Source organism: Rhincodon typus, chromosome 2 (genome assembly GCF_021869965.1).
Source record: "Rhincodon typus isolate 14 chromosome 2, sRhiTyp1.1, whole genome shotgun sequence".
Lineage (NCBI taxonomy): Eukaryota > Metazoa > Chordata > Chondrichthyes > Orectolobiformes > Rhincodontidae > Rhincodon > Rhincodon typus.
This window is the reverse complement of record NC_063333.1, coordinates 134,612,567-134,637,893: the sequence shown is the minus strand read 5'-3', so window position 1 is coordinate 134,637,893 and position 25,327 is coordinate 134,612,567. Positions and strand designations below refer to the sequence as shown.

The following is a 25,327-nucleotide window of genomic DNA, read 5'->3' as shown; positions in this document are numbered from 1 at the left end:
TGTGCTATATAATGAAAGTTGTTACTGGAAGTATTATGTATTATGATGGACTCAAAGATATTGCTGTTTGGAGTACTGCTAAATGGGTAACCTTCAAGACAGATGGATGACATTATTTCCAGCATAAATCCTGAGCAAACATAGATGTACACCAAGAATGGCAAGAAAAGGGCAACAAACACATAAGCTTTCAGCTTCTAACTTGCCGAGATGTAGGAGCTAATCTGCAAAAGGTAACATGCAGTCTAATGACAAAACATTACTTTTATAATCAATAACTCGTTTGATATTGCAGAGGAAGAGTACAATATTTTACAAAGGAATTTGAGAACTGAACAGATTAATCCTCCGCCTTTGCAACAATATTGACTGTTAAATTCTAATATCTTTACACCAGTACTGTGATGAATATATCAAATTAGGAATAACAGTATACAAAATTACAGAATTGTTATGGAGACCATTCAGCCCATCTGGTCAGCACCAACTTTGAGCATTTTAATTTAATGCCAAGCTCCTGCCTTTTTCCCATTATCTTGCATGTTGTTTTGACAAAAGTAATCTAATGCCCTTTTGAATTCCCCAATGATTCTGTCTCCACAAGCAGTGCAGTAAAGACTAACTCCTCATTGCACAAAAAGAGTTCTCATTGCCTCAATTACAAACACTAACACTATGCCCCCTAGTGCTCAATCCTGTCACAAGCAGGAATAGTTTGTTCCCCGATATAACAAGGTGTAGAGCTGGATGAACACAGCAGGCCAAGCAGCGTCAGAGAAGCAGGAAAGCTGACATTTCGGGCCTAGACCCTGTTCCCCTGTCTACTCAGTCCAGACTCCTACCCGCTTCCTGAGTTGGAAAGCTTCTATCAAATCTTCTCTTTGCCATCTCCTCTCCAAGGATTCCCAACTTCTCTAATCTTCCCTCATAACTAAACAGTTTTATTCCTGGAACCAATTTTGGAAACCTCTTCTGCAGTTTTTCCAGTGCATTCACATCCTTTCTATGGTGTAGCATGCCAAATTGTGCACGGTATTCCAGCTGAGATCTAACCAGTACAGATATCAAACTCCCTAAATTAACGTCTATTGAGTTTCCTGTAACACAAATTATGAAAGGGAGCACTAATCTGAATAATACACAATAATTTTAAACTTTTTCATACAGATCATGATGCTTACTGATAAGGTTAAAGCTTTTCAAAATCTCAGGTTAAAATCTGGCACTGATCCTGAATATCCTGGCCCATGTTTACAAAATGTCAATGATATTCACTGTTGTTAATGCAGAAAACAGCCAGCAAACTTGGAGAGGAAGAAATGTCCAGACAATGGTGTCCATCACAAATTGCCAGCTGATTTGTGCAGCTCCACCTCTAATACTGTTAACATAGCATCTCATCCTTAATCACCCCATTATTTTCATGGATTTGCAATTTAATCCTGCATTAAACCCACCACAGGAAGTTCAGTGTAGTGATCATAAACATAGCTACCACTTTAATAATGTGAAGAGTGTTAGGGATTCCCAACTTCTCATGCACATAAAGAGAACAATACTAAGTGTGCAGTCACATTTCTCAGGTTATGAGTTGCTGCTGGAGATTATAAAAAAAAGTAACATTTTATTTTTTTTAAAAATGTTTTGTTTGCCTTTCCTGTCTCATTCAATCTCTTTCTCTCTCCATGTCATTTTTCTTTCCCTCTCTACTATTTTTGTACCCGATTTGAAATTGAATTCATATACGGGCTGGTTCACCTTCCTCATCAATTGTTTCTCCATTTTAGCCTCAATGCTTTGGTTCCAATTCTTAAAGGCATCATGAACCCCATTGTTCACCATGGTCCAAGTGTCCTGTCATCCTCACCTAAAGCATTCACAGCCTAAACAAGTAGAAATAATTCCAACACGCATCGATGAGATCTTCGGACCAATCTGGTCCAAAACTTCTAAAACGCGTGTAATAATAAAGATTATTGCCATGAGGGGGAATCAAAATAGGTAAATTAGAAGGGTTCCTACTGGAGATAACTGAACCACATCTTTTGTATTGTAGGTCTAGAGACTGGCTAAGTTGAAAGACTGAAATGATTATTTGCCATCTTGAATCTATTATGGTCAATTAGGCTAAATGTTCTTGTATATAATATATTTATCCCTGCAATAAAGCCAAGCTCCCACTGCGACAGCCTGAGGGATTCATGTAATGCATGAAGGTTTTAAAATGAAAACCGCAAATGCTCAGCAGGTCCAGGCAGCGCCTGTAGAGACAGACACAGAGTAACTGTTTCAGGTGGATATCTGTTTAGATCATCTCACTGATCCGAAACTTTAATTCGGTCTCTTTTTCATTCTCACATGCTGTTGGATAGAATCAGCATTTCTATTATTTTCTGATCTTATTGCTGATTTCCAACATCTGAAGTATTTCAGTTTTAGGTTTTAAATGTAAGAATGTACTTGAATTGAAACTGTTTAGAATGGCTGTTGCGTTTGTCAAAAGGGAGAACACAGTGCCACAAAATGCAGCATTAATCTACTTTTATATCCAGTTAGTAGTAAACATCTCATGGGCATATCGTGTGGATTATTTGCAGATTAAACCTACTTGGCCTTCCACGCCAATCTCAAAAGACCAGCTGCCATTCCAACAATGCGAGTTCTCCTTTATCTGTATCAGCTGTCCTCTGCAGGATAAGTGAATGGCTCCAAATTTCACCAACTGTCACAAACCACAAGTCAAAATGAAGTTTGTACCAGTCTCAAGTGTGGCCTAAATTTGCTGTGAATTTCATTGGCATTAGGTGATGATCAAGTACCTAGAAATGCAAGGTTTTCTATGCACGACAGTTAAATATTTGAACCTATCCAGGAATAAAATATGCACATTCGGCATAGCATTTATGGTTGCTGCCTTTTTTCATGCAACTCATTTTGGTGCAGTAAAAATGCATCCAAAAAGATGCAGAAAATATATTGTAGACCTCTGCGAGGAGAAGTAATGGAAAACAAAATTCATGAGAAATATGACTTTGGGTCCTGCTGTGCTTAAAATATGAAGCTTAAAAGTACTCCCAGCTGAATAATCATAACAGTAGGAGCATCAGATTCTTTGACTGGTTACATGGAATCGAGAGCTATCTTAAATAAAAGGTGGAATGTTCAGTGGAGCTTTCACCTGATCAATCTGAAACTGCATGGAGATTTGGGATCTAACATCAAAATGGCTAAATTAGGTCAATCATTTACACTGAAAATTAGCATTACACTGTGTGCTTTCATGAATAGTTGTGTTAGTGTGAATTAACACGGAATAATTGTGCTTTTGGAATGATGACTTACCTTTCTTCAATAATGTGTCATTCACAGTGCTATCAAGTGACACTTATGCAGCACTAACCTGTTCACTAATGCTCGGATTGGAATTCATCAGGGCCACCCAGTTCATGACCTTATCACTGCCCTGGTCCAATCATGGACAAAACAGCCAAATACAAGAGGTGAGGTGAGGTGAGAGTGACTGCTTTCAGCATCGATGCAGCATTTGTTCGAATGTGGAATCACGGTTCATTAGCAAATCTGAAGCAAATAGGAACTGAGGAAACTTTCTCCACTAGTTGGGGGTCATATCAAACTCCCAAGATGATTATTGTGATGTCAATCATCTCAGTCCGAGAACATCACTACAGGAGTTCCTGAGTGTGGGGTCCTAGGCTCAAATATCTTCAACTGCTTGAATCCCCCTCTCTCCATGATAAAGTCAGAAGTGAGGATGCTTGTTGATGATTGCACGACGTTTAGTTCCATTTGCAACTCCTCAGAGACAAAAGCAGTCCAAGTCAAAATGCAGCGAGATATGGATAACAATCAGGCTTGGGCTAGCAAGAAGTAAGTTACATTCATACCACACTAATGCCAGGAAACAACCATCTCCAACAAGAGGGAATTTAACCATTTCTCTTGACAATCAACAGCATCACTATTGCTGAACTCCCCACGAAAATCACTTTAGGGTTTATCATTGACCAGAAACTTGAAACAGAATAGTCATAAATAATGTAGTCACAAGAGCAAATCAGAGACTGGAACTTCTCTGGTGAGCAACTCACCGCCTGATTTCCAAAGCTGGTCCAGCAACTACAAGGCACAAGTTAGAAGTGGGATGGAATACTCACTAGAGTGAATCAACGTGTCTTCAATAACACACAAGGAGCTCAAAATATTCCTGAAGAAAGCATGCTGCTTGATTGGCACCCTATCCACCACATTCAGCATGTACTCACTCTATTCTACTGGTGGTACTAGCGTAAACCATCTGCAAGATCCACTGTAGTAACTGACCAAAATTCCTTCAGCACTAACTTTCAAACTGGCATCCTCCACCATTTAAGGACAAGAACCGCAGATTTTTGAATCACTTCAAGTTCATGGAGGTTAGAGCATGGGAAGTAAGTCACAAGAGCATTAACCGGTCAAGTCTCAGAGGTAACAAAGGAATGAGGGTTTCAGCAGCTGTTGAGTTGTGGAAAGTTTGGAGCCATGTTGCATTCAGGAGGTCGACATAAGCAGTCTTAGTGATGGCACATACACTTAGTTAAAAACTCATCTAGTTGTCATGAGTCTACTGACACCTTGAAGACACGGGTAATTTTATAATCCTGACAGAAAGGAGACACGTGTGTTACAAGGTTTATCTGCCCGAGGAATGGAGCTACATGCCACTCTCCGTATACCTATGCAACAGAGTTCCTTTGTTCCAAAACCTCAGTGCCACATACAACAATGTGCAATTTGTAGTACAACTCCCATTTTTGAGTTATGCATCACATAATGACACTGACAAGAATCCAGTTACTGTGGTGCAACTTCAGCATTACTGTTAATCGTTGAATATTATAGCACAGAAACAGACTATTCAGCTCATTGTGCTGTTGCCAGATCATTATGGTCCCACTCACCTGCTCTTTTCCCAGAGTAATAAATTGCCCCAATTCAAATTGGGAAAAATATTATCAAACCTATTTCCACTTTCCCATTCTTACATTGTATTATAAATCATATTTCTCAGTATAAAAAAACAAAAATTAAATCCCCGCCTCTTTTCAAAATTACCTCAAATCTGCATCCTTTGATAATATTGCTTCTGCCATGTAAGCAGTAAATTGTGCACAAATTTCACCACCTTTATAAAATCTACCCATAATCTGCTCTGCTTTTGGATCAATACTGTCATCCTGCATATTTTCATGGAACTGAAATCCCCCATTCCCAGTATAATCCGAGAAAATCTCTGCATTCTCGCCAAGAACTTGCCAACCTTCCTGAAGTGCAGTGCCCAGAAATGACATGATACTTAGGCTGATATAACAAGGTGTAGAGCTGGATGAACACAGCAGGCCAAGCAGCATCAGAAATCTGAAGAAGGGTCTAAACCCGAAACGCCGCTTTCCTGCTCCTCTGATGCTGCTTGGCCTGCTGTGTTCATCCAGCTCTACACCTTGTTATATCAGATTCTCCAACATCAGCAGTTCCCACTATCTCATGATATTTAGGCTGATGGTCAACCAATAACTTATAAAAATTGACCATAACATGTCCCTGCAAACATTATATAGATATTAAAGAATGAGGCACTGCACTATTCATTCCTAACACATCTCCTCATTGAAAGACCATGAATAAACATCACAAGTATCCTATAATGCATATAATAAAGTAAAAATTAAATATGTGTGAGAAGTAACCATTTTCTTACACTCTTTCAATATTATGTGTTACATAAAATATTGAAAGACTTGCCTGCTGATTGGCAGTGTGAATTGGAAAAGTTCCAGTTCACAACTGGGCTCTGGATTTAAAGCTAGCCCACAGAGGTGACATGCATGACTGCTGCAATACAATTCAAGGTCTAATTTCGACTCATTTGGATAGGTTCTTCACATTGTTCCCAAAGGACCAAAACTAGCAAAATTGTTAGCAACTAATGGTTACTACTCTCCTTCACTTTGCAGGACAATGGTGCTGGGAGGTGTAGAGAGTAGAGATGTCAGGAAGGTCGAAGTTTTTCTAATTATGACTTATTAGGAACTGTTCTCCCCCAACTTGGTTTTGAATGCAATGGGTTAAATATCAAACCTTGGAATGAATGTCACAAAGATTCACCAGGTTTCCAAGGACTAGGTTATTTGGAGTCATTGCAAACACTAGACATGTATTCCCTGGAATATAGAAGGTTAGGGGTGACTGTGTCTTCCCGGTCTCTCTCATGTACTATTTCCCAGTGCTTCTACATCATTTTTCTAATACACAATCCAGAGAAAGATCATTCTACTGACTTGTGGGATGTAGGGTTCATCACAGCGTGAAAGGTTGGACAGGTTGTCCTGTATCATAGGTATTTAGAACATTGAGAAGTGATCTCATGGAGGTTTACAAGATCCTAAAAGGTGAGGACAAAACAAATGTTGAAAGGTTGTTTCCTCATGTGAGAGAGAGACCAGAACTAGACGTCACAGCTTGAAACTAAAGAGTCTCTCATTTAAGAAAGATGAGAACATTTTTCTCTGACAGTTGAGAGTCTGTGGAATTTTTTTCCTCAGCATATGCTGGAAGCAGGGTCATTGAATATTCTTAAGCACAGTTAGATGATTTCTTTTTTAACAAATATTCAAAGGGTGGGTATAAGGAGTAAGGAGCAAAATGGAGTTGAGGCCTCAATCAGATCAGCCATGACAGAGCAGGCTCGAGGGGCCAATTGACCTTCTCTCACTTCTAATTCACACGTTCATAATATGGTGACCAGAGCTGTACATAGCAGTCCAAGTATGACATATCTAAGGTTACATATAATTTTAACTGGACATCTCTACTTTTGAATTTTATTCCACACAAAAACGAACCCCAGTGGTTTGTTTGTGCTTTAATTGATTAACACGCATCGCTACCTTTAACAATTTGCATTTTCATCTACAAATCGCTTTGCACCGTAGCCCTATTCAGACCCACTTCTCAAAAAGGTGATCTCCTCATTCTTCTCACTGAAAGCTAACACCTGACATTGCTATTTATACTAACATTCTTCAGGTTTGTTGATACCTTTTCCATTACATTAATACCCTCTAAAGAATTTTTCTAGTGTGTTATAACTGCTCATTACCTTAGTGACTGGCAATTCCTTGGATTTTGATTCAAACAGATGCTCCAGTTTGGATACGTCCAACTTGACAGGCTCCAGGCGGGTCCAGAGGGGTTCTCGGCATCGCTTGTGGTTTTTGTATTGCCAATTAATCGGTCGGACTTCATTCCAGAATAGCCTGATAGTTTTCTTCTTCTTGATAAATGTTGGCTCACTCCTGGACAGATGGGGCGACCCCACGGCTTGGTGAAGGCCAAAAGGCGGAGGTGGGGGTGTGGACACCCCGGGTGCTGGGGGAGGAGGTGGGCAGTACAATAAAGGGGGCGGCGGAGGGGGAGGCAAACCCATAAAAGAAAGCGGGGGAGGGGGTGGTGGCGGAATTATTGCGTCTCCAGAATTAAGTAAGTTCTCCATGTCCAACACATCTACATCGTCATCCTCCTCCAAGTCTGTGAAGTCTATATCTTTGATTTTTAGCTCCCTTGGATTGGCCATTAGTTGATCCCAAATGTAATCGGATTCCTTTTTTGGCTGTGCAGCCACTTTATCCACAGCCTTAGCAGTCATTTCAGAATCAGACAACGGTGGCCCTTTACTCAGCTCCCCGCTGTTAAATTTGTCAGTGAAAGCTTTCACACTGCCGTGGTTCTCCAGATGGTCAATCTCCATTTTTTTCACTTTGTCCTCACAAGCCTGTTTGCTGGCCTGGAGAATGCTGATGCGGCTGGCCAAAGTGGCCAGGGACTCTTGTTTTTCCTCCTCTTTTCTCTCAAGCTCTGTTTCCTCACCATCTTCTGTCTTTTTGTTCTGCGCATACAACATGTCCAGCATGAATCGTTTGTTATTGAGAATGTTGCTGCACTGCTCATTTACACTGACCTCCTTAATGCTTTGCGTCCATTTACCTGTTGTCCAAGTAAAGAAAAAAGGCATGAGAGTTAGAGGTCTGTAGTGACTTTCCCATAAAGTGGGGCTAGAACTGCAACTGTTCCCTGTTCCAAAATGAAGCTAGGAGACTGGCTTCACTTATATTCAGTGTACAGCTTAATGTGTTCTGATTTCTTACTGCAGGAATCATTGGAATTCTTAACCTCATCTTTTTCCAGGAGTGTAATCTATTGTCTTAAATCTTATAAACCTTATATGATTATAAATCTACTCTATTTTAAAAAGAGAATGATGGGTTACAGCAGCGCATTAACAAAGGAACAGTGAGACAATCCAGAGACAGTAGGAACTGCAGATGCTGGAGAATCTGAGATAACAAGGTGTAGAGCTGGATGAACACAGCAGGCCAAGCAGCATCAGAGGAGCAGAAAGGCTGACGTTTCGGGCCTAGACCCTTCTTCAGAACTGTCCCAAGGATTTAGCAGAACCTCTTTGCTTATGCATCGGAGGCCTAGGGCTGTGAATGACGTGGAGGTGCCGATGTTGGACTGGGGTGGACAATGTCATAAGTCTTACGGAACTAGTTTATAGTCCAACAGGTTTATTTGAAATCACAAACTTTCAGAGCCCAGCACTCCGAAAGTTTGCGATTTCAAAAAAACCTGATGGGCTACAACCTGGCATCGTGCGACTTCTGACTTTGATTTATGAAGTTAATGATCCCAAAAGTCTTTTTAACAGCCTTCTCGTCTTACCCTCCCACTACAATTGAGATAGGGAACTGTATGTTTCGCTTCCATTCCTCTTGGGGCTTTCAGATCCCCAGATGCTATGAAACTGAAGTATTGTTTTTGATACATTAGTATGTTTTGGTCAGGATCAAAATCACACGGTTGTCATTTATGATACTCAGCCTGTTCATTCGTCGTTATAAACGCATGCTTAATACATTTAGTAGGAAAAAAGCAGAGAGATTAACAGATCAACGCAAAGAAAACATTAACATTATGATATATCCTTCAGAAACCGTTTACTCTGCACAGAAAACTTGCATGTTACTCACAGCTACTAATTTGATTCGATGAAAGCTGGTATATAATTATGTTGAAGCATATTGTGTGCAGTGCTGCACAGTAAATTATCTATTTCAGTACATCGCAGCAACCTGCAATTATTAATTGCTGCCCGGAGCTGGTTAACACAGTGCAGTAGTATGACAGATTCACAGAAAATGTGGTTGTTACCAGTTTCATTGTCGCTGGTTACTTTGTCTTCCCTTTCTTCTCTTTCTAAAGTGCTGCTGGCTGACGAGATGCTGGACGCTGAGCAGTTATCTTTCTCATTCACTTCTTCATTCTGTCTCTCCTTCTCACTCAGGATTGCATGTTCTTCAGGCTCACGATCAGCTCCCTGCCCAGTCTCCAGCTCCGAAGGTCCTGACTCAGCAACTACCTCTGTTTCACGTTCGACTTCGGAGTCAGGCTCTGGTTCAGGCTCAGGCTCAGGCTCAGGCTTTGGCTCTGGCTCTTGCTCACTGGCAGAGACTAACAGGAACAGAAGGAGGAGGGATTCTTAGATACTGTTAAAGTCACATTACTTCACAATGTCCGTTTTGTATGTTTCAGCATCTGTTTTACTGCCACAAGAGAAAGAAAACCATCAGTTTTTTCTCTGCAAAGGCTGAGCTCCTTAATGGAGTTTTGCAATTAACAGAAAACACTAACCTCAAAACGTTTGGACCTATCCAGGTTTGCTTTTTGGGAATGAGACTAACCCAAGTTGCTGATAAAGGCAAACGACTTTAATACCTCTTTCTTGAGCATGCAAGATAGATCCATATGAACTTGCAACCTGCTCACCTAGCTCTTGTACATGTAGTTCTGCTATAATGTGTGTTTCATTAACACGAATTGGCTGTTACGCGATTGATGAATAGTGGAGCTGTTTGAATAACACAAACTTTCTGCTGTACAGGTATAGCAATTTTCTTTAGCAATTTCCCTCTAACGTGATTTTCTATGGCGATTTTCAATAGTGCGAGGTCATGCAGGAACTCCACTATCGCGTTATAGGAGAACTACCTGTACTAGCATTAATGTTGACCGACCTGTCGTTTGATTGCATAAAGTTTTTGTCACTTTCGTTCCTGTTGTTGTGAAGGAACTTTTCCCTCCTTTTTTTTTTTAAAGAAAGCTTTTTAAAATGTTCAGGCCCAGTTGCTGCCCAGCTCCCAATCCTCACTCGATATAGTATAAGCACCATTCAGTCACGAGTCTTTTGGCTTTTGGAACCCCCCCATTGAATTCTGAGCATGGGATTGTGGCACAGACTTTCAACTTGCTATCTGTGTACAATGCAATGAAACTCTTGTGTCAGCTAACCTTTTGCATTTGCGGCTCCATTAACACCGGAAGAATGTTGCACGCGATGGATACAAATTTTTTTGAAACTGGCACAGTTTAGCTGATGAACGTTCTTATCAAGGACAACAGAAATGGTTTTGTTACTGTGACTGATAGAGGACAGAAATGAACAATATTTCAATTGTAACATGTGATAAATTTTGTGTAAAGTTCCAATTTCGCTGCACACGCCTGGCAATGGTTCTCCAATGCACTGTACACAGATAGACGGGTAAACTGGAGCTATTAGTCTACACCTGACAGATTTACAACCTCTCACACCCACAGGGACTGGACTGTCACTGCTGCAACAACACTTAACTAAAGGGTGTAGAATTACCATGGTCAAGGTCTGGGAACAGGAATACTAACAACTCCCTGATAGGTTCTCCTGCTACGACTGCTGAGATTGTGGCTTTGCAAATCCTTTTCGTTCCACTCATCGTTCACTGGAAGAGCTATATATTGGATTTTAATTTCAATCTGAAGACTACAGGATGGACTGGACTCACACTGCAGATGTATTTGTTCTCCTCAGTGCATAACTAGGTAATTTGTTAATTTCAAAAAAAAAAAAGCCTCTTATACATCACCTATTAAAAAATACAAGGACTTTGTGTTAAATAATCTTTCGCCCATTAAATTTACCCCATTCCCTCCTCCTACCCTGAAGATGCTCACTCAGCCTCCCACGTATAAACATAACAAGGAGAGATCGTGACTTGGGCAGGAACTTTTGCTGCCCATTTGTCTTTCCTAACCATCCTTTACTCAATCTGGATGAATTGCCGGTGTAAAAGGACAAAGATCAAAGCTGTAAAGTCAAAAGAACTGCAGATGCTGGAAATCTGAAACAAAAGCAAAAATTGTTGGAAAATCTCAGCAGGTCTGGCAGCACCTCTGCAAAGAAACAAAGAGAGAGTTAACGTTTCGGGCCCAGTGACACTTCTTCAGAACTGACGAAGGGTTGCTGGACCCAAAATTTGAACCCTCGAACAAAAACAGAGACCTTCTTGGCCCGTATGATTCAGCTACACAGTAGACTGTTGCATTGTCCATGACAAAAAGAGACTGAGAAAATTGTTAGGCTGCATTTGTTTTACTTTGAACAGTTCTGTGCCACAGACTGAACACAAAACAATGTAAACTAGTGCCTGCAGCAATGAGGCAGGGTAACAATTGACTGACCACCCCCCACCCCACTGTTTCTTCCCCATAAACACAGGTATTTACTTCCAGATGGAGATAACCTAATGTGAATTTTTATGTTGCATTTCATGAGACAATCTATTCTATGGCAACACAGCACCTCCCAACACCTTCTGGCATGGACGCATCCAACAAAATTTATAATGTACCATTTAAAAGCCTCGTCAAGACTTTATTAACTGATTGGTTTCCAATGTAATGAGAACAAGGAGTTGTCCTCAAGATTCTTCTGCAGGCTGACGCTACATTCTACAATTAGATTCAGAAACAATTTGGTTTTTTCAACAATCCAGTGATAGATAAATATCAATCCAACAACTGAAATGGGAGATTTGGAAACACGGCTGAAACAATGCAATTGATGATAGAATAATTTTTACATTTTATTATGAAAAATTCTCAGTTCTCAAATCTGTGCTTTGAGACATTCTGTCAACTGTCATACCCCTGAAAACCAATGGGTTTAAAAAAAAATCCTATGCAATCTTTCCACAAGGGTGGTATTAACTTTCCAACAATACATGAGGGGCAAATTTTATTCTTTTTAAAAACAGAGGGTGGTTCGCATGTGGAATGAACTTCCTGTGGAATTGGATGATGCGGGCACAGTTACGATGTTTAAAAGACACTTGGGTAAGTACATGAATAGGAACGGTTTGGAGGGATATGGGCCAGGAGCAGGCAGGTGGAACTAGTTTAGTTGGGATTATGTTCGATATGGACCGGTTGGACCAAAGGGTCTGTGTGTATGACTATGTAAACATTTAATAGTCCCATTTTTAATAAAACTGTGGGAGATCAGAGATTTGGTTATAAATTTTTCAACCAAATAAATCTTTGGTGACTGGGGTGTTCCTAAGGAGTCGATGAAATGACCAAATATTTTTGTACACTTATTCAAAGTAAAGTTACAATCTAGAAACTAAGTGCAGAATAATTCTGCAATAATTGGCTCATATTTTGCTGTCAGCAACAATAGAAAGGTACTCATCATTCATTAAACTAGAAACTGCCCACAGAACTTCTGGGGCTTTGGGTGGTGAGTTATGGCCGTTAGGAGTCCGATAAAGTTATCCTGATTCAGCCCCAGAAAAAGTGTGCTAAACGAAAATCAGCTAAACAAAAATCAATCTTTCCAGAAGAAAGCACTTAACAAGAGACCAGGTGCTGCAAGGATCATGTGGTTGGTGGTCATCATTGGGTTTACCCTCTGATTGAGTTCCTTGACTCTGAAAGCCAGCAGTTTTCCAATTGCCACTAGCGCTGGAAGGAAGTGGCTGTGTCTGACCTCAAAGTACCCACCAGAGGCAAAGCATCATTGCAGGAGGCCAGACCAGAGCTTTTATCAAATGATATCAAAGGGAGAGAAGGGTCATGTGGGGTGAGTGGCCTGAGGAAGGCCAGGAGTTTGGTTTTCAGCAGTCACTCTGTAAACCCCCTCCTCCCCTCTCACAAACCTTCCCCTTTGAGGTTTGGTCCCTTGCGCCAGTGTGGAGTACCTGACCACAGTTGGGACTGCCCAGTCTCCCCTTTCACTTCACCCCAAAGGCCAGCGGCAAAGTCATTTTCTGGGCAGTCTTCTGAGGTGGAGAGAAAGCCTTGGGACTCCTGCTTAATCTGAGGTATCAGTGAGTTGCAGTGGTTGCGAGGATAATGGATGCCAAGGAGCTTATTATTTAACTACATCCTACCACCAGCTGCTGAAAGCCTATATCTGCTGATTTTACCCACTGACTTAAACTGGGACAGGGGTTTGGAGTTGGCTGTCACAGAGAGAGAGAGATGCAGAACCTCGTCCTCAACCAAGCGGGCTCAGCTGCCATGCTCCCTTCGGCATTGGGACGCATCAAACCCAGGCCACAAGTGTTTTTAGGTTTTGTAATGCGCTGCTGGGGATGGGATGCAACATCAACACAGAAGGTGAAGTCACTGGTGGCATCAGGGCCACCCTACCCCATCCGACCCCCGAAGAGGTCACTGGCAGCGTCAGGGCCACTACCCCCTTCTACCCCCAGAGGTCACCGGCAGGGTCAGGGCCACTACACCCACCCCTTTCCCACCACCAGTGCATCCCTTCCCCCATAGAGGTTGCTGTAGGGTCAGGGCCACCATTCCCCCCCAAAAGTTGCTGGCAGGGTCAGTCTCCCCACAGCGGTTACCAATTGGGTCAGGGCCAGACTGCAAGCCCAATTCTGGCTGGATTTAATCGCTGGGGAGATGGAATGGCCACTGGTGGTAAACAATGAGCAGGGTATAGGAACACAAGACCCTGTAAGACCAAGAGAGGCCAGGAACCATTCTCTGACCCAGGGGCAAGAGGGAGTACCCATCCCAGCAGGATTAAAACGGGAACCAGCAAGTGAGGTTAAGTCAGAGTCGCCTCTCGCTAGGACAAGTGGGAATTTTCATTGTCCCACCAAGATGGAACAAAACAGGGAAATATAACAACAGGAGCATCTGTTCAGGCTCTCGGCCAGGGTGGACCGAAAACAGGGGGTCAAGACTGTCACCTTCACTTGAAGTTCCTAATATGAAAATTGTTCAAAAGCACTTTGGGAATCAGTGTATCGTTTGACATCCTTCATAGGAGATGCAACAACATACCTCTTTAACCGACTATATTTAAGAAACTTTACTGAAGTAAACAGAGTAAATAAGTATGTTTAATTCTATGGGACAAAATAAGAAGGAAAATAAAGATGAGATGAGCAGAGATTAAAAGGGTCAGAATGTTTAAAAAAATTGCTATTTACTTTTCCAAAAATCTTCAATAATTAAAACCACAAGAAGTGAGGCTCCAAACTTGTAAATGTTTTAGTACTAGCTGGTTTCTTGACAGTAAGTTAATACTTATCATAGCTTTAAATGACAGCTTTTCTGCCATGTTTATTCATCCAGTGCAAAAGTATCGTAACTTCATTCCATTCATGGGTTTGATAGTCAAATCTCTGAGGTACTGGTGAAGTGAAGCCTGTGGTGCAGCAGGATAATTCTGATTGAAATGCCCTGATTTCTGCATTTAAATACACATTTGGATACCCGCAGCTGTCCGACTTATGCAATAAAAATTGCGAACACTGATGGCCTGATCATCACACTGATCCACTATGACACAGTTATGTGGCCAATACAATGGATTAGCTTCTGTTTTGCTTCTATCATAATACTTGCAACAGATGCTTTACAGGGTCCAAGGCAGTTCCAAATACTTGCAATCCACAGACATCATGTGTAATTGAATAGAACATATTATACATGAAACAGGGAGTCAAAACATTTAAGATTCTACCCACAAACCACTCTTGTTCTTTTCGATGTCATCTGGAGCTATATGTCTGCACAATTACCTTTGTTCCTTCCTAATTAATTATATATATTCCCATCTGTGCACTCGTACATTCATACATACCATTTAGTGTTGAAAGAGATTGCAGAAAGGTTACTGTCGTTCTTGAGTAGCTCTTAATAGTTTTTATAAACTGCTGCGAGGTTCAGCTGTAGGAAAGGGGGGGTTGGAGAGAGAGGACAACGCGGGGAGGAGAACAGGAGTGGGAGATGTCTTTTAAAAAGATTCTAAAGGCATCGGAAAGAACTACCACCTAGTTAAGTGTGGAAGAAAGGCTTTGCACAGCAAGAGTTTAATGACCTTACTATACAAACAACTGTACTTCTAAAAACCACAAGTGAGGAACACAGAATGTTGTTAGGTACAGACTGCAACTAGAATACAGGAAATATGCCACTAGGATACTGCCCCCAGCAGACTCCAACAATTCTAAGCCTTTTGTACACTTACACAAACTGAAGGCTATGGCACGAATGCCCAGCGGCAGAATTTATTAATCTCTTCATCAGGTAATTATGTCTGATGGCTAGTATTCAACTTGATCTATTTTATAAACTGACCTGTACGTATATTAAATTGCTTGTATTAATTTCAGACTAAGTGAAAACAGATTCTCTCTTTGAGCTGGTGCAGACGCAAAGTCTGCTTCACATACAGCCCATGCAGCAGGAAGAAAAAAAATATCATTCCAATGTGTTAGATGCACAAAGCACGAGAAGCTCAATTCTCTGGCACACTGGTAACTTGCAGAAAGTGGCGTTAAGATAAACTGCTGAATAATTAAACTAGAGCTCGACAGCACTCGACAAGCTTTCAAATTCATTTCGCTCACTCACCCACCTAATAATTCCTTACCCGGGAGTAACAAGTCTGCAGCAATGCCACACTGGACTGTTAAAATGCATCATAGCTCCACAGCCATGACTGAGGGCAGCTACCAGTTCTGTGACTGAAATCTGGAGTTCATTATTTTTATATACATCTTAAATGCTAGATTATAGGGTAGAAATCCCAATCAATGCTGAATATACTTTTTGGTACAAAAATGGCATAAGCAGGAATATACAATAGAACTGGTAACCTACTTTACAGGTTAACCAGAAACTCTTTAAATTTTTGCATTGTGTAAACTTTGAATAAAAATGCAGCTGTGCTGTAGTCTCACAATAACCAAGGCAAACAGATTGAAAGACTGGGAGGGGTGCCCGGAAGCTGAGAAGTGGGTCTCAAACTTTAGTTCGGCAATCTCTTCATAGCTAGTTCCCCTCAGTTACAGCTATCTTCCTTCATCAAACAAATTAAATGGTTAGAGGTAGACAACCTCTGCAAGGTGGGCAAGATCAGAAGATCTGGATCAGAACACGCAGTACATTTTCGACTTTGGGAACATTGTGCAAGGCAACAGTCCATTAATGGACAGGCACAATAGCATAAGCTGCCTGGACAGTTAGCAGGGGACAAAATGGACACAGGCTCTCTGTACATTGGCATGGAAAGGAATAGGGGAGGGGCTCATGGGCCGTCTGGACTGGACACTGGCCGAGGTTTGTAGGGGCGGGGAGTTGGCTGTGGAGAACATGGTATCTCAGTAGAGATTGCAACTCATTACAATTGGCTTAATTACAACTTATGACATCTCTGGGAAACACGGCTTAGAAATTTTAATTATGTTGTCCACCTATCTGGGTTACTGCTTTATATGGCTCCACCTGATACAACAATAAATCTTATCAATTATTTTGTCAAGTTGAATAGCTGGTTAGATTCTAACATTTCCCAAACATGTATTTCACTAAGTTTTTGGAAGTCAATTCAACTATTTTCCCTGTAATTTTTTTATGCCTCAGAGCGTGTGGCTGTTCACAGGAGCGGAGGAAGAAATGGGATTCAGTGTGCAAACATTATGGGCTGCCACAATCAGGCTGATTCACTGGACCAACTGGTCTTTTCCTCTTTATATTTGGTAAATATTTTCGACAATCAAGATGAGTGCGTGAGTAATGCAAGAATAGCAGTGTCACAACTGGGATCGTTGCGAAGCCCCAGGAATGTCCATTTTGCAGGGTAGAACCAGCAAAGCCAGTTTCCGTTTCTGAACTTTGGAAAATTCCCATCTCAATTGGCTGATGGCAAAGGAACCACTAAACAAGCACAAAGTTTCAGCTGAAGAAAATAGTAAATGTGATAATTTGTCCTGTTTTGACCGAAACTGGCACAGTTGTGTAATAATACTGTTCTGTCACCACTGGACCATGAATTTGAATTCAGCCCAGGTTGATAGTCTCCCTTTTCTGCTGGCTATTGCAATCCTGTGTTAAACGTATCTGAATAGGCCTGGGCGAGCACATTATGAGTACAGGGCCCGGCACAAAATTAACCCCTAATTTGGCAGAATTGGGGAAGTTCAATGATCTTGTACTCCAGGCATCCAGTCACTCTTCAAGGAAGCACACGCTATCGTTGCCTTTTTATCCCAAGCTCCCGTTTACATGGCTCCTATTTTGATGGGGATCTGGTGAACTGATCTTTTTAGTCCAAGTCAAACAGGACACAAGAAGCAGCTGCTGCAAGGAAATTAAACATTAAAATTATGTAGCTGGGTCAAGTACATGAGCAAAATGTTGAGGCACATCATGTGATTAATAATAGACATTTTTCAAACGTAGTTCAGATTAAATCTAATTGGGGAGTACTTGATAGTATCAGAGGACAATGTTCTTTTATTTTATTCAATTGTATTGTTATGTGTTGCATATTAAAAATCTTCATAGAAACATACAAAAAAGAGCAGCTGTAGGTCATTCCATCCTTTGAGCCTGCTCTGCCAGTCAATATGATCACAGCTGATCATCAAGCTAAATGCGTCTTAACCCGACTGTCCGCCCCATATCCCTTGAGCCTTTTAGCCACAAAAACTGTATCTACATTCTTTGTGAAAACACAATGTTTTGGCCTCAACCATTTTGTGGTAGTGAATTCCACAGGCTCACCACTCTCTGGGTGAAGAAATTTCTCATCATCTCAGTCCTAAGTGCTTTACTCCTTTGCTCTTAAACAACGGCCCTTGTTTCCTGACTCCTCCACCATTGGGAACATTTGTCCTGCATCTAACCTGTCCAATCCTATTAGGATTTTATGGATTTCTATGAGATCCCCTTCATTTTTCTAAACTCCAGTGAATGCAATCCTAACCGATTCAGTCCTGCCATTGCAGTAATCTATTTGGTAAGCCTTCACTGCGCTCTCCCTATAGCAGGAACAACTTCCTCAGATTGGGAGACCAAAACTGCACCACAATATTCCAAGTGTGGCCTCACCAATGTCCTGTACAATTGTCGCAAGATATCCTTTTTCCTGTACTCAAATTCTTTCACTATGAAGACCAACATACAATTTGCTATCTTTACTGCCTGCTGCACCTGTGTGCTTACTTTCAGTGTCAGGTGCACGAGGACACCCAGGTTGCATTGAACATTCCTCCCTCTAAATTTATAGCCGTTCAAATAATAATCTGCTTTCCTATTTTTGCTACCAAAGTACCTTAAAACCTCATTTATCTATGTTTTTACTGCATCTGTCATGCATTTGCCTACTCACTCAGCCTATTCAAATCACACTGCAACATCTCTGCATCTTCTTCACATCTCACCCTTCTACCTTGCTTTGTCTCATCTGCAAATTTTGGATACTTCCCTCATCTAAATCATTAACATAGATTGAGACTAATGTTTCCTATGGTACCCAACTAGTTACTGCCTGCCATTCAGAAAAAGACCCATTTATTCCTACTGTTTACTGTCTGTTAACCAGTTTTCTATCCATCTCCACACACTATCCCCAATCCCATGCATTTTAATTTTACACATTAAATCTCTTAAGTGGGACTTTTTCGAAAGCCTTTTCAAAGTCCAAATAAGCCATATCCATTTGCTTCCCCTGGTCAACTCTACTTGTTACATCCTTGAAGAATTCCAGTAGACTTGTCAAGCATAATTTCCCTTTCATAAATCCATGCTGACCATGCTTTGATTCTACCACTGGTTTTCTAAGTGCTCAGCTAATAACATCCCTGATAATGGACTCTAACATCTTCCCAATACCGAATTCAGCCTCATTGGCCTGTAATTCCCTGTTCCTTCTCGGTCTCTCTTTTTAAATAGTGGGGTTACATTAGCCAGCTTCTAATATGAAGGCACTGTTTCACCAAACAACCTTGGAAGCTTCAAACTACAGCATAAATGATTTAAAATTTAAACATCCCTCAGTAGAAATGTATTAACCACTGTCTTCTATGTTGATACCTCCCATGTTAGAAAAAGTAGCAAACATTTCCTGCATACCTGTAACCATAGTTCAGCAGGATCTAGCACCTTCAGGATAGCAGGGTTGGAGATGGCTTGAAGGAGTAATTTATAAAGAAACATAGATGAGATGCATCACTGTATCTGTAACTCAGTGGACGGTAGCATCTTCAAGACAGAAAAGGAAAATGGGAAGAACACCAAAATAAGCACGTCCTCAATCTTCTGAGCTGGCCAAGGTTGGTGAAGACAGACCTGCCCTTCAATAGTACATGACTGACCCTGCCAAGCTTCCCTCATAGCTAAAATGCTGTGTGTTATGCTGCTGTCAAGAACCATGAAAGTCGACTGAGGAGATCAAACTTCAGCTACTCAATCCAATGTCATTTGTGTCACTCAAATCTGCTTAAAGTCAGGCTTGAATGTGCCATGGTGACTGTGTGTGCATGTGTTATTCATTGCCTTGACATTACCCCAAGGGACAGCTATGAGAGTTATATGCATTGAATACAATTTCATTATTGGGATTGAGTATTATTGGCAAGGTTATTGATTATTGACCATCCCTTGGTGTCCTAGATAAAGGTGGTGGTGAGCCTTCTATTGACAAAGCTACAGCTTGGTGAAGGCATTCTCACAGTGGTATTAGGTAGGGAGTTTCAACTTAGTGCCAAAAGAAAATAACATAATTGCACTGTTTTTAAGAGCTCTGCTAATAATTGCAAGTGAGGATGGTTTCGGACCGATTCATCTGCTTCTATTATCCTTGCTGGTGGTAGAAGTTAGAAGATTTAGAAGATGCTGTCAAAGAATTTTTGACGCATTACTGCACTGCAACCTTCAGATTGCAGCCATTGTATGCAATGACGGAGGGAGGATCGATCAAGCAAATTGCCTTGTCCTTGATGGAGCTGAATTCACGACTACTGAGAGGCAGGACTCATCCAGGAAAGTGGACAGTATTCTAACACACTCTTGCCTTGTACCTTGTAGCTGGCAAAGGGAACTTGGGAGTCAGGAGATGAGTCAGCCAATATTCAAACTGTTCTGGTAGCCTCATGCGGCTGGTCCAATTGAATATTTGGTTAGTAGCAACTCCTAGGATGATGGTGCTAAGGGACTTGGCAATGACGATGCCAATAAGTGTCAAGTGCAGATAGTTTGCCTCTATCTTGATGGAGAATGTCATCGTGTGAAATTTTGTTGGCCTAACCTTGATGGGTTTTTTCCCCCCAGATTTTCTTGAGAATTGGCACTGACAGCTTGGAATTGTGAATGATTCCTTCAATAACCACAATCATTAGGCATTTCATTGAACCTCCAAGTACAGAGGTATTATTTCAGCTTGCAGGATGTAAAATTTTTCAAGCTTTTAGCCATGTAAAAATATTTTCTCTCATCTGTTGACAAATATTAATTCTAATAACAGAAAATGTATAACATTCTAAAAACACTCTTGTGTTTTGCTTAGTACTGGTGATTTACAAGGTTAGATCTTTGTTATTCAACTGCTATTAAAGCTCCTAAGGGGTTCAGACCAACTATGTTTCTTAAACTTGAGCATACGGCAATCCATTTCTTGCAATTCACTGCAGTGAGACATTGTATCGCTTCGGTTATGACATTTTACGAGCAAATGCTACCATCGTGCAAAATATATTTCAACACTTGACACCTCATGTTAAGAGAACCATCACATGCGATAATGCAAATGAATTATCCACCATCAGTCTTCTGAAACAGCTTGCTGTGCATTTGCAGTCCACATGAGGCACTTAATTTTGTGAAGACAAATAGCACTCCTTTCACAAGTTATGAACTGTACGGAAATGAGAACAGCTCAAGCGTCTTACAAATAATCGCTATATCTAGCATATCCAGACTACTGGTGCTATATTTCAAGCCAAGTTATAATCCTGTTTCATGGTTTAACTCTCTCTCCCCTAAAAATCCACTGCAGAGGCTTTTATTGATTCCAAGGTCAAAGGAAACTATATTCAGCAACGAAACAGGAATTCTATTGAGTAAAAGAAAAGAAATTCATTCATATAGTGTCTTCTATGACTTGCGGACCTTCTAAAGCACCTGACAGCCAAGTGAAGTTGTTTGGAAGTGTAATGAACTAGTGAAATTTTGTACACAGCAAACTTCTACCAACAACATAAACATCTATTCACATGATCTACCATCAGAAATTCCTGGAAACACTCGGCAGATGAGACAGTATCTGATGAGAGCTGAAGGCCTCTCATCAGAACTGAGGGAACATAGGAATTCAAGAGGTTCTTTGCAAGCCTACAAACAGGATATGGCCAAAGGGGCAAAGCTGTGGCAGATGGATTTTAATTCAAGCAAGTGCAAGATTATCCATTTCAGAATGAAAACAGGTTAGTTTAGGGTATTTTTAGAAGGCACAAAGTTGAATACAGTGGCCGGCCAATGAATTTTGAGGGTTCTGGTGCATAGCTCTTTAAATTGCCATGAACAGGTAGAAAAAGTAGTCAAGGTGGCTAACGAAATGCTGGCCTTCATATCTAAAGGGCCGGAGTATGGACATTATGCTGCAGTTACAAAAAACACTGGTCGAGCCCCACTTAGCGTACTGTGAGCAGATCTGGGCACCACACCTTACGAAGGATGTATTGGCCCGAGAGGGAGTTCAACACAGGTTTACAAGGATGATACCTGGACTTCAGGGTTTAAGTTGTGAGGACAGATTCCTTTTCATTTGTTAATGGGAGGAGGACATCACTGGCTAGGTGGCATTTATTGTCCATCCCTAATTGCCCAGAGGGCAGTTCAGAGTCAACCACATTGCTGTGGGTCTGGAATCACGTGTAGGCCAGACCAGGTAAGGATGGCAGTTTCCTTCCCTACAGGACATTAGTGAACCAGATGGTTTTTTTCCCCCAACAATCGGCAATGGATTCATGGTCATCATTAGATTCTTAATTCCAGACTTTTTTTTTTATTGAATTCAAATCCCACCATCTGCCGTGGCGGGATTCAAACCCAGGTCCCCAGAATGTTGTCCAGGTCCCTGTATTAGAAGTCCAGCGATAATACCACTAGGCTATTGCTTCCCCGTAGACAAATTAGGCCTTTATTCTCTAAAATTTAGAAGGTCATGGGATGGTCTAAACGAGGTCTTCAGGATATTAAAAGGGATAGACAGGGTAGATAAAGATAAACCATTTCCACTAGTTGAAGATTCTAGGAGAATGAGGGCCAGGCAATTCAGGAGATATGTTAGAAGTACTTCTCCATACAAAGAGTAGTGGAAGTTTAGAACTCTCTTCCTCATATGGTGGTCAACATTAATGCAAATGTTAAATTTAAATCCAAGACAGACATTTTTTTTAATTAAGCAACATATCAAGAAATGCAGCCCCAAGGCAGACATATGGAGTCAAGTCAATGATCAGCCCTGATCTTACTGAATGAGGAAGGCAAGATCAAGAAGCTGAATGGCAACTTCTGTTCCTATGCTCCAAGCGAAAGGAAGAGGGGTGGAAAAATATAAGGGAATGTCTGTGATAGTTAAGGGGAGGTTATTTGACGAAAGGTCTCAATCTAAAGAAGAATAAAACAAGGAGTGAACCAGGTGAAGAAAAAGTGAATGGGTTAAATAAAAAGTAAATGAAACAAAATGGAAGGAGAAGTTACGATCTAAACAATTGGTCTCTATTCTGTTTCATGTTTCACTGGATTGGCTTTACTAGTTTTTTTTCTTCACTTGTTCACTTTGCATTCAACTTCTCACACCCGGTCACTCTCACCTCAACTGGACACGTATTTTGTTTCCTTATTAAGCACTCTTTATCTGTCAATCTATGTTTAATTTATGCACATATACACCCAAGTCTCTCCACTCCTGCAGAGACTGTTCAGAATTTCCTTCAATTTACATTCTGTATGCTTTGTTCCAAAGTGTATCATCTCATACTTTTTCACATTGACTATCTGCTACCCTTCTGAAGTATACACTGTCCTCCTCACTGTTTACAATTCTCCCAACTTTTGTGCTGATGACAAACTTTGCAATTGTCCTTGACACAAGGTATTGGTCATTTACACATATCAGGAAAACCACAGATCCCAACACTGATCCATGGGGAACCCCAGTGCAATCCGTCCTTTAGCCTTAAAAATAACAATTGAATCATTATTCTCTGCTGTGAGGTGGAGTCACTTAACCCAAAAAGGTAACTGATTTCTCTCCATAGATGCTACCAGATCTGCTGAGGTTTTCCAGAAATTTCTGCTTTTATTTCTGATTTACAGCATCCACAGTTCTTTCAGTTTTCAATCATTACTCTCTATTTCCTATTACTGATCCAATTTCGCATTCATTTTGCTTCTGCCCCACTTATCCCATAACCTATAACTTTCATCACAATCTGTTCTGTGGCACAGTATTGAACACATTTCAATCCTATGTTACCTCTTCAAAAAATCCAATTTAGTTATAAGACCATAGGAAATGAGAACAGGAGTAGGCCATTTGGCCCTTTGATCATGCTTTGCCGTTCAACAGGATTACAGTTAATGCAACATTCCTCACGTCCATTTTCCTGTTTTCCAGCTAACCAGCTAACCATTAAGGCCCCTGCTAATCGAGAACATCCCTCAGCCTTAAATATAGTTAGACACATTTTTTACCCGTAACAAATTTACGCTGATTCTTTCAAATCAATAACATTGTTCAATGCATCTATTAATTCTATACCAAATAACTATTTCTAGAACTTTCTGAACCACTGAAGTTAAACTGACTGACCCTCAATTGCTGGACCGATCTTTACAATTTTCTTTTGAACAATGGCATGATGTCTACGATTTTCCTGTGGCATTACCTTCAAATCCATAGAAGGTTGAAAGGCTATTGCCAGTCCCTCTGCAATTTACACTTTCATTTCCTTTAATATCCTTGGATGCATCTAAACCTGGTTCTGTTTCTGTATCAATTTTAAGCAGTACAGTTTATTCAACATCTCTGCTTTATCAATTTTAAACCCTTCTCGTGCCCAAGTTTCCTCCTAAATCACAATGGCCTGGACAGCGTCTGCCTCATAGTTAAAGACAGATGCAAAACACTAATTTAACATCTCAGCTATGCCACTTGCTCCTTCTTCTGGTCCCTAATCAAACTTCTTCCTCCTTTTCATATGATTTTATGATCAATGTACTTAAAGACTTTGGGATTTCCTTTGTTCATTGTAAATCTTTTCTCTTAATATTGTACCTCTTTGCTTCTCATATTTACTTTTCTCATAACCCTTCTGAATGCTCGCTGTACACTTTAGTTCCTTACATACTAGCCTAAAAGCTGTTGCGTTAGTCAAAATGAAGTGAAATGATTAAATAAAACACGCATGAAGCCTACTCTAGCAAAAGATTAATGGTTAGGTGAGGACCTAATGATTAAAAAGATCACGGGTCTTAACGTCTCTGTGTTTTGCTGAAAGGGTGTACATGTGTTTAAAATCGAGGGTTGTAAACTCAGCCGCGATAGGTGAACTGTTGCAGAGGGTCAGATGAAGTTCTGTTTAAAACAAATCAGGACATCAGATGTGATCCTGTTAACTGTCAGCTAAACAAAGAGTGCTTGATCACTGAATCGTACTGTCTAAATATCATCACAGAAGCATAGATTCCCTTCAGTGCAGAAAGAGGCCATTCAGCCCATCAAGTCTGCATCGACCCTCCAAAGAACATCTCACCCAGACTCACCCTGTCCCCGTAACCCCACGTTTACTGTGGCTAATCCCACCCTGCCTGCACATTCCTGGACACTATGGGCAATTCAGCATGGTCAATCCACCCTAACCTGCATATCTTTAGGCTGTGGGAGGAAACCCATGCAGGCACAGGGACAATGTGCAAACTCCATACAGATAGTCACCCAAGGATGGAATCAAACGCATGCCCCTGGTGCTGTGAAGCAGCAGTGCTAAACACAGTGCCACCATGCCACCCTACACGGTGACACAGTGGTTGATTATATGGTTGACTGGATGACATGAAAGGGGTAACAGTCTGAGCA

At 40.9% G+C, this 25,327-nt stretch overlaps 1 protein-coding gene across 5 annotated transcripts in view; it reads right to left on the bottom strand.

Annotated features, from left to right (window-relative positions):
• The window catches only part of fhod3b (formin homology 2 domain containing 3b), a 607,059-nt gene that overhangs the window by 72,868 nt on the left and 508,864 nt on the right, over positions 1-25,327 (bottom strand). For all 5 annotated transcript variants that reach the window (XM_048611383.1, XM_048611368.1, XM_048611373.1 and 2 more), the window contains 2 exons: positions 9,268-9,567; positions 7,157-8,040 (listed from right to left, as the gene is read on the bottom strand). In XM_048611383.1, coding sequence (XP_048467340.1) covers positions 7,157-8,040; positions 9,268-9,567 — 1,184 coding nt within the window. The remainder of the gene's footprint in view (positions 1-7,156; positions 8,041-9,267; positions 9,568-25,327) is intronic.